The 9,556-nt window shown below is 42.2% G+C and overlaps 2 protein-coding genes across 2 annotated transcripts; one reads left to right on the top strand and one right to left on the bottom strand.

Moving 5' to 3' along the window:
• The first annotated feature begins 58 nt into the window (after positions 1-58).
• On the top strand, positions 59-7,162 carry gskip (gsk3b interacting protein). The gene is made up of 3 exons (XM_054797500.1): positions 59-312; positions 5,089-5,332; positions 5,403-7,162. Exons 2-3 carry the CDS (start codon positions 5,090-5,092, stop codon positions 5,559-5,561), a joined length of 402 nt encoding a protein of 133 aa, XP_054653475.1. The 5' UTR covers positions 59-312; position 5,089; the 3' UTR covers positions 5,562-7,162.
• LOC129192977 (NPC intracellular cholesterol transporter 2-like) lies at positions 6,304-9,411 on the bottom strand. Its single transcript, XM_054797499.1, has 5 exons — positions 9,271-9,411; positions 8,076-8,179; positions 7,874-7,981; positions 7,624-7,796; positions 6,304-6,821 (listed from the first exon to the last, which is right to left on the bottom strand). Exons 2-5 carry the CDS (start codon positions 8,155-8,157, stop codon positions 6,735-6,737), a joined length of 450 nt encoding a protein of 149 aa, XP_054653474.1. The 5' UTR covers positions 8,158-8,179; positions 9,271-9,411; the 3' UTR covers positions 6,304-6,734.
• Between the last annotated feature and the right edge of the window lie 145 nt (positions 9,412-9,556).

Here is a 9,556-nt window from a genome sequence, read left to right as displayed (position 1 = left end):
CATCCAATTCTCTAGACTCCTTGGTTGATAGCAACTTTTACATATGGGGCGGGACCAAATCAGCTGCGTCATTACATGGCGAAGACACGTATATCCGGTACACTTACTTTCTCCGTTTTTTAAACGCAGTTTTTTGTACACACAATATCAGACAACTCAAATCCACGAGTAACATTTTGCAGTGGAGTTTTTGGTACTGCAGAAAATTAAATGCTTCGTGGGGTCTCCCATCAACAGTCAGCTTAACCACCCCCACGGAGAGCTCACTCAGTGGGCTGGAATCTTCAGCGGAGAAACACGATCAGCGAGGAGGTGAGAAAAACGAACGCATAAAAAAATACTGTATTGATTGCCATTTAAATGCAGTGAAATGAAACGTAAATATAATCCTATTCATATGTGACACATTTGTTGACGAAAACACATAATTCACTTGTGGCCTACACAGCGTGTGTTTGTTTGCTAGCAGCTAGAGACATGAGAAACAACACAAAAAGTAGACATTTAAATGAGCAAACTGTGCTTTGATGTTGCACTCTGTTATTTAAACATTTGTAATTGCTTTAAAGTTAGCTTGACGCGAACTGTTATTTCGGCCATCTGGTGCGTTCCAGTTACCTCGTAAAGGAGAGTGCTTACATGGTAATGACATCACATATGAGTATCGAAATACCGTATTGACCCGAGGACTAGGGATTTATGGGTGGGCTCACTGGGCTGCTGGGGTCTCTGGGGAGATCATGTCCACAGGAGATCACAAATCTGGGCATGAAAAGCAGAGGAATATTGTGAAATAAGTCTGAACAAGATTACATGCAACAAAAAAAGTCTACATGCAATCAGAACTGTGTTTAGTTGAAGTAATGAAATGAAGTATGAAAAACAATAATATAATCATCTAGTGTTCTTATTGTAACAGTAGTGTTTTAGTCATTGTAACTGTCAAGCACCAGAAACACTGACTGAAAACATTTACAGTAAAGCATCGATATTGTTTAAATTGTTACGTCTTTCATGATGCAAATTTGATTGTGGGCACTGAGGTAGGACTTCACACTTGAAACACTTGAACTCTGCGGGTAACATGATTTGGGATGTCATTATAGGTAGAAATGATTATAAAGTGTAAAAATAGCAGACGTACATGCTCAAAACGCATCATATTGCAACATGTGACTTGTAAGCTTGGAGATGTTGCATCCTTTGATGAAAGCATCGACAAACGGCCAACATATTAATAACTTCATCATGGAGATGACAGTGGGGAATGGGCAATCACAGGTTAGCAAGATACGGAAAGAGCCAATCGACGAGTTTGTCGGCAGTCTTCGAATTGAGCGACCGTTTTCCGCTTGGTCTTAGTGCCTGGATCGTATCAATTTCCATTTACCATAGCGTAACAGTAAAGCGCAGCAATACATAAGTAAATAAACGGTCGTTCATTGGCCGGTTTTTGGTCTGCGGGCCCACCGGGAAACCTCCCCGTACTCTCGCTGGCCAATCCACCCCTGCCGAAGACTATCCCTCTTTGTCAAGACCTGTTTTTGGAAAATAGTGTGCAGACAAAACAGGAAAAAAAATCCAGATCACTTTTTTTTTTTTCAGGGTCAAAGGGAGCAAAATAATGTCGGGCATAAACGGCAGAAATTATAATCAGAGTTGATCAAATTTCAAGATCAAGAGATTCAAGAGAGTTTTATTGTCATGTGCATGGTAAACAGCAGTTATACCATGCAATGAAAATCTTATTCTGTTCATTCTCCCAAGGAAAAGAAAGAAAAACACAAGAAAGAATAAGAACATAAGAAACATAAACACATATACATAAATACCAAGAAATTAAGCAACAACAGAAGAGACATTAATGCAAGTAAATAATACAAATAAATAAATAAATAAATAAAGTGCTATGAGTGTGTGTTGCGTGTGGCGTGTCTGAGTGCTTCATTGAGAAGCCTGATGGCCTGTGGGTAAAAGCTGTTTGCCAGCCTTGTGGTCCTGGACTTCAAACTCCTGTAGCGTCTGCCTGATGGTAGGAGTGTGAATAATGAGTGTTGTGGATGTGTGCTGTCCTTGATGAGGTTGTGTGTTCTGCGTAGGACTCTAGATGTATAAATGTCTTGCAGTGAGGGGAGGGCTGCCCCAACAATGTTCTGTGAGGTCTTGATCACCCGCTGGAGTGCCTTCCTATCACGTGTTGTACAGTTACCGTACCAAACAGTGATGGAGGCGGTAAGGACACTTTCGATGGTGCATCTGTAGAAGCAACTCAGGATTGTGGTGGACATGCCAAATTTCCTCAGTCTTCTCAGGAAGTACAGTCTCCTTTGGGACTTCTTCATAATTTGTTGGGTGTTGTGAGACCAGGTGAGGTCCTCGCTGATGTGTGTGCCAAGGAACTTGAAGGTTTTCACCCTCTCCACCTCAGTCTCACCAATAAACAGGGGTCTATGTGGCTCCTTTTCCCTTGTTCTTGGGTCGATGATCATCTCTTTAGTCTTATCTGTATTGAGAAGGAGATTGTTATCACGACACCAAGCTATGAGGTCCGCCACCTCTCTTCTGTATGATGTTTCAACACCACCAGTGATCAGTCCGATGACTGTAGTGTCATCCGCAAATTTAATGATGCTGGTGTTGTTCTGGGAGGCCACGCAATCGTAGGTGAAGAGCGTGTAGAGGAGTGGACTCAGCACACACCCCTGTGGGGTCCCAGTGCTCACAATTCTTGAGCTGGATGTGCGGTTGAGGACTCTGACTGACTGGGGTCTGCCTGTGAGAAAGTTAAACACCCAGTTACAGAGGGAGGGAGACAGGCCAAGTGTGAGGAGCTTATTTGTGAGTTTGTGGGGGCAGACTGTATTAAAAGCAGAGCTATAGTCTATAAATAGCATTCTGACGTATGTGTCCTGGCCCTGTAGGTGAGAAAGGGCTGTGTGGATGGCAGTGTTGACTGCATCATCCGTGGACCGGTTCTGGCGATATGCAAACTGTAGAGGGTCCACAGTTGCCGCCGGGATGCTCTTTTTGATGTGGGTCATGACTATTCTTTCAAAGCACTTCATAACAATAGGAGTGAGTGCTATAGGGCGATAGTCATTCAAGCAGGTCACGTTGCTCTTCTTGGGTACGGGCACTATGGTGGTGGACTTAAAGCAGGTCGGTACAGATGCTTGTGCAAGCGACAGGTTAAATATGTCAGCAAGCACATCAGCTAGCTCTGATGAGCAAACCCGAAGTGCACGTCCTGAGATGTTGTCTGGGCCTGCTGCTTTTCGTGGGTTTGTTTTGTTTAGAACCCTGCGCACATCAGCTGATGTCACCATGAGAGGTGCGTCCTGTGTGCTCCCCAGGTTCAGCCACCCTCTCTGCTCATCAGAAGTTTGGGTGTCAAAGCGGGCATTTATTTATTATCGGGATTTATCGGGATATCAGCATCCGAGTACTTTCTAAACTGAGTTATTCACATTAACTTGCTGCCAAAGGTGCAATCTGGATCAGATCTGGTTGAAACTTGGTTTGACATTCTGCTTCTGACCCCGCATACAAATGATTCTTATCAAACGGGGGGAACTAAAATAAACATGAAGTCATCTTGTATCAAAGATCTACGGTATCTGTCAACCAGCATCACGGTCAATTTAGTCAGCATTTTGCGTTGGTGTGTTACATAATTGCAAAGGTAGAAAATATGATGGACACAGCCTGGAAAATGAATCGTGGGCGGACTTACAGCTGGTATGCAGGAATCAGACCTTGACACAAATGAGGCGAGACAAGACAAGTCAACTTCGAAAAGTGCTGACAATGGGGGTATTGTGCAAAAGAGGCTCACGCGACCCAGGCTTTGTGCTCAAGATGCAGCTCAGCAAAACCTAAACTCCCCAAACAGAACTAAAGTGGTACTGCAACGGTGGTTATCAGCTAACTTTGTCAAGTCCGGTTCTCGGCTTTGTTCTCAGTGCGTGTTCCTATGGCGTTTGACGTCATATTATTCTACTTCCTCTCAAAAATGTAGCCATCCCGGCTGGTGTATTTTCACAAAAAATGAGTAAGTAATTATTATGGAGCTTTATGAAGAGTCCTGCCGCCAATAGAGTGAGGGAGGGCCGCTGACAGAATAAATAAAGGGTCATCATAGGCGGTTTTAAGATGAAGTTACCATGGTGATACAGCTGCTTAAAAAGAGAGCTACGTTTCGCTGAACAGGCAAGCCCGGCTTTCCACTCAACAAAGCTCGCTAACCCACTAAACTCGCTTCGCAGAATACCCCCAATGTTTCCCACAGGACTGCACTCGTATGTGGCAGCGGGTTGCGTGGTAGGCTCTCGATGACGCCGTCGTGTAAGTTGCATAAGTGTCCGTGATGCATGTGTGTGATATTCTATAGCCGATGTGGGAGACAAAAAGTGAGCAAAAAGCATAATACGTTTGTAAATACAAATGAAGTTTCTTCTGCTGCTTCTTTTTCTTGTTTTTTTATGTCACAAGCAAGACTGAGCCGCCTGTGCTTTTAGATGGGGGATGTGGCGCAGCAGCACCGGCTGCTCGTTGAGAAGAGTGATACATGCTTTCATGTTAGTTCTCAAAAGTGTCCAACTAGACCAGAAAAACATTCTACAAGTCTAGAGGGATCTGAATACTCAGGCGGAAACACTGATTCCTCTTGCAACTACGTCTTCGGCATACAGTGTGGCACGAGGTGTGTTAAGAAGCAGAGTTACGATGCCATCTATTGTCAAGAGTTGGAAGGACAAGCCACATTCACAGTCTCATAGTAATGTGCAAATATTTGTGGCAGCCCAAATTATAAATATTGGCAGTGGGCTGCCACAAATAAATGAATGTGTGGGAAACACTGGTTTATGCTAAGTTAATTCTCCCTCAGAGCCGTCATTCCAATGACATTGCAATTGTAAGTGGTGACAAAACATGTACATTTATTACAGGGGTGTGTGCTTTTAATGAGACAATACAGAGGTTATAGTTCTTGTTTGGTACTGGCTGTTACATTCTTCTTGTTTCGATGACACAGTAAAGTGTGCACTGCAGTGGGTCATTGCTTGCTTTCCGCCCTCCCCTCCAAAGAATGGAAGTGGACTGCCAGCCCGAGGACTCTATGGCGTCAGCATTCGAAGACGACTGTGTGGTGCTCTGCGACGTTAAGGACATGAGACTGGAGGCGGAAGCAGTGGTCAACGATGTCCTTTTCGCTGTGACCCAAATGCAGGTGTCCAAAAACCTCAGCAGTACATCAGAAGTGGCCTATATAAATGTGGAAACTAGAGAGGGGAACCGCTATTGTCTGGAGCTCACAGAAGCAGGACTGAGGGTAAGTTCCAGCAAAAGAAACAAGGTCTGTAGTCCCAAGTTTTTATCATGTGTTTTGTTCACGCAAACAGGTGGTGGGCTATGCTTTTAACCAAGTGGACGAGGACCTCGACACTCAGTATCACGAGACAGTTTACTCATTACTGGACACGCTGAGTCCAGGCTACAGGGAAGCCTTCGGGAACGCTTTGCTTCAGCGGCTAGAAAGCCTCAAGCAAAATGGACAGTGATTGTGCCAACAAAGCTGCAAACATGTTTGGTCACATCCAATAATATAGAATGGAATGCCCACCTACCACTTGCTATAATAAGGGGTGCTATCCCTATCACCTCTGCTTTGTTGCATATCATCAAATGACTTTGCGGTAGTTCATTCCTGACTGGTTGCTTGGGCTCGATTGCAACATTCTGCTGTTGACTTTGCTGCGGAAAAATATTCCAGCTTCTCATGCTGCGTATTTGTAACCGTGCACAAGATGTCTGCACCTTTTATACTAATTGCATTGCAAATCTGACACATAGACTGTGCCGAAGCTGTGACTTGGTGACTGACATCTGTTCAACTTCCCAAAATAGTTTAAGGGCCAAAGCTGAAATACTTCCTTGTTCTACAAATATTCTGCCTTAATGACTGTTTGGTTAGAGAAGTACAACATACCTCTTTATCTACTTTATTTGAAAAAGAAAAGACATTTCAAGTTCTAATCTAGTCTGAAGCTGATCTGCATAGCACAATGCATTGAATGACCACAATTTGGCTTTTGTTGGTGAAATTTGCTTAACTACAGTGGATTTTTTTTGGTTTTAAGTTTCAAAGTTCAAGCCAACCTTTGTAGTGCTGAGTCAGGATGTTGCATTTTTTTCTGTCATTCCTTGCTGCTGGCCTTTCTGCAGACCAATAAAGTTTCAGAATGATGTGTTTGTGTGTAATAAACCAGCGATGAAAGTGTGGTCGGAATAAAACATTTTAAAGTCATTTAACATTTTATTGGCATTTCAGTTATATTCACAAAAGGACATTGTTTTTATTTTCATATTTCATTTGTACGTTCACGTCTGAAATCAAAGTTAGTAAGAAATTACAAAAGTGTTAGCATCAAAAAATGTTTGCTGTGTAAATTCAGACTACATAGCAGCCAGTAAGACATTTGCACCGTAATGGGATGTAGCTCCTGAATTAGAGTTGTTATAATATAACGGTTTACTGCATGTTTGTTCATGGCCACAACTTGAAACAGACTGGGTGCGGTGCAGTCAAACATGGCAAAGATGTGAATCTTAAAATCTATTTGATGAGTGAATAAAACAAGGACTTAGGTGTAGAATCATTTACAGTTACTTTTTACGAGTCATATTCCCTTAATAGAAAAAAAAAAAACAAACCCCGAAGCCGTGCAGATCACCTAGTCGACAATCTGAACTGGGAACTTGATGCAGAATAAATCTTTGTCACTGTCGTCTCTCAGTTCCCACTCCACTACCAGCTTTATCTAGAAGTTGAGGATGGAGAAAATAGCGATGTGAAACTGGTGCACTTTTTGAAACATGAAAAGTAAAACAAAAAAGAGAAACGAAAGAGGTACTGCCTAGTTTCAGAGAAGTCTCCAGTCAAAAAGAAAAGTGGCACATGGTCATTGCCCCCTAAAGATCTGGAGTGGAATAGTATAGAGTGCAACATTTTGCTGGCAAGATTGTGCCAAACTACCGTACTGATTTTTTTGTGCATGGATCCAGAGCTAAAAAACTGTAGCTACAGATTCTGGATTTCTTAAAAGGCACTTGTTAACATTGCAAGTTTTTCAACATTTCCTTCAGTTTGTCCACAAATTATGTTTGTAAAATTCAGAAGTAGGCGGGCGATCGGCATCTATGCAGCTGTAAACTTTAATTGGCTTATGCATGTTTTTTTTTTGGGGTTTTTTTTTTTTTACCCCCAACTAGGCCCATCGTTTTGCTAGAAGATTGGTATAACTGCATATGTATTTATAAATTAGATTTTTCGGTACGGTACAGAGTCAAAGTTGCCACTCGCTAAGTGAGGGACAGAAAGCATAAACGCCCATAGCAATGTGTCCACACTGTAAACAAATACAGTGCAGCCTAGTCTTTGGGAGGAAGTGGGAATCAAGACTAGTGCTCATGCCAAGGAGAAGCCAGAGCTTGAAAACCCTTGAGGGTCGCCTGTTTGGGAACACTTGATAGTGTACCGCTATTATCGGCAATATTTTTGCAACTGTTTTTAAATCACTTGATTTCGGTTGAAATGGAGCTAAATTTTGAGCGCAGTCTTACCGCAGGATACTCAGTCTTGACTGGAAGAGCGTTCACATAGTGATAGCTCTGCTGCTTCTGGATGGGACACTGGATTCCAGACTCACAGCCGTCCTCAATAGGGATCGGGAAGGGGACAGGAACTCCGGCGATGACACCATGGACCACAGCTTTACTTGTCTTGCTCGTCACAGCTACAGACAATCAAAATGAGTCCGTGAGATTTAAAAGAAGACTTTCTAGAAAACATGAATGACTGAAAATCACTCACCACTGTTGAATGTCACATTGACACTGTATGACTGTCCTTTGTGTAGCTGGCAAGGCTGAGTGGCACAGGGGTTAATGTCCACAATGGTCACTTTGCCTGAAGATGAGCCTGAAGACAATCCAGAGATAAGTGTGAACTTTAAACCAGTCAAATGTTTTTTGTACTGAATCCTCAAGTGAATTGATTAAAACAGCAAACTTACCACAGTCGATGTACTTGACTGGATCCGCACAGGTGAGTCCCGTTAAGCAGAGCAAAATAACGAAGCCAACTCTAAAGTCCATGTTTATTTTCCCTTTAAAAGACCTTTTAGAAAAATAACAGTTTTTTGTCAGAGCGCTATTAAATAAAGTTGGTACACGTTTTTCTTTTTAATAGCATGACTACAGTCATGGACTAAAGTCTAGTCATAGGTAGACAGTATGGAGTAAAACCCTCATAACTCCCTAATTAATCCTCCTATTGTTGAGAACTATGGTTCATATGAATCATTTAAGTCTTGCCGTTCTGGTAAAAATGACACGACGTGTCTTCGAACCGTCTTGAATCAGTTACGTAATAGTCACAAATAGACAGGTTGTTCTTCCTTCATTTTTGCCCAAACGTGCTCAGTAATGTTCATGTCTGGGGACTGTGCAGGCCACTTTTCGAGAAATTTGATCTTCTGCTGCAGAAATTTCTTGGTAGAGACCGATGTATGGTTGGAGCGCCATCCTGCTGGAAGATGTGACCCCTTTTGTGTTCTGGAATGTAGTGGGGGTCAGATCTTCCAGCAGGATGGCACATGAACATTATTGAGACATTTGGGCAAAAATGAAGGAAGACAAAGCCAAAGAATCTAGATGGCCTGTGGAAGGCATGTGAGGCCGCGTTTTATGCCATCCCAGATGCCTTTGTTTGTTGAATAAATTTCAGTGTAAGTGTAAAACGTGACAAGACTTTTGTCCAGCTAATAACCTGTCTATTTGTGACTATTACGTAACTGATTCAAGACGGTTCGAAGACACGTCGTGTCATTTTTACCAGAGAATGCCAAGACTAAAATGATTCATATGAACCGTAGTTCTCAACAATAGGAGGATTAGTTGGGGAGTTATGAGAGTTTTTTTTTTTTTACTTCATACTGTCTACCTATGACAAGACTTTTGTCCATGACTGTACACCGATTTCGTAGCACGTGAACAGCATCACATAACTCAAACCAGAGAAATTCACGTTCCCAGCAACTCAGCAGTGTCCTAATGAACGTAATCACATAAAAATAAAACAACGCAAAATAACAGAGTTAAGAAAATTGAACAAGAATAAACATACCCAATCCACTCAAAATACAGTCTTTCCTTAATTGAAGATTAAGAAATTAAATCAAGAAAACCGATAAATTGCTAGGTACGTACCTTTTGTAACTTGTATTTACACCGTGCTGTGCCGTGATCACCCGTGACTAACTGCCCATGCCCAGCACTTTTTATTTCCTCATATCACGAGACTAAAAGAACGCCCAAGTCCAAATGCAATTTATGCCCGTCAGTTAGCCTTACAGGACAAGTCTTTAGCAGAATCAATCGCAAAAAACAATTATATAAAAACGCAGTCTAATGCGTATTTGACTTAATATGAACATTTAGCAATTGTTTGTATTTGGAAAAACTGTATAAGACTGTACATAAGTGTGCCTGACAG

The sequence above is a fragment of the Dunckerocampus dactyliophorus genome, chromosome 13 (genome assembly GCF_027744805.1).
Source record: "Dunckerocampus dactyliophorus isolate RoL2022-P2 chromosome 13, RoL_Ddac_1.1, whole genome shotgun sequence".
Classification (NCBI taxonomy): domain Eukaryota; kingdom Metazoa; phylum Chordata; class Actinopteri; order Syngnathiformes; family Syngnathidae; genus Dunckerocampus; species Dunckerocampus dactyliophorus.
The sequence above is the reverse complement of the archived record's forward strand: the minus strand, read 5'-3'. Positions and strand labels throughout refer to the sequence as shown.

Excerpts from the sequence above, each read along its gene's own strand:
- gskip (XM_054797500.1), top strand. The coding sequence starts at position 5,090 with ATGGAAGTGGACTGCCAGCCCGAGGACTCTATGGCGTCAGCATTCGAA. Across the intron at positions 5,333-5,402 it reads TCACAGAAGCAGGACTGAGG|GTGGTGGGCTATGCTTTTAA; the intron begins GTAAGTTCCAGC and ends TCACGCAAACAG.
- LOC129192977 (XM_054797499.1), bottom strand. The coding sequence starts at position 8,157 with ATGGACTTTAGAGTTGGCTTCGTTATTTTGCTCTGCTTAACGGGACTC. Across the intron at positions 7,797-7,873 it reads CAATGTGACATTCAACAGTG|CTGTGACGAGCAAGACAAGT; the intron begins GTGAGTGATTTT and ends GATTGTCTGTAG. Across the intron at positions 6,822-7,623 it reads TCAAGACTGAGTATCCTGCG|ATAAAGCTGGTAGTGGAGTG; the intron begins GTAAGACTGCGC and ends CTCAACTTCTAG.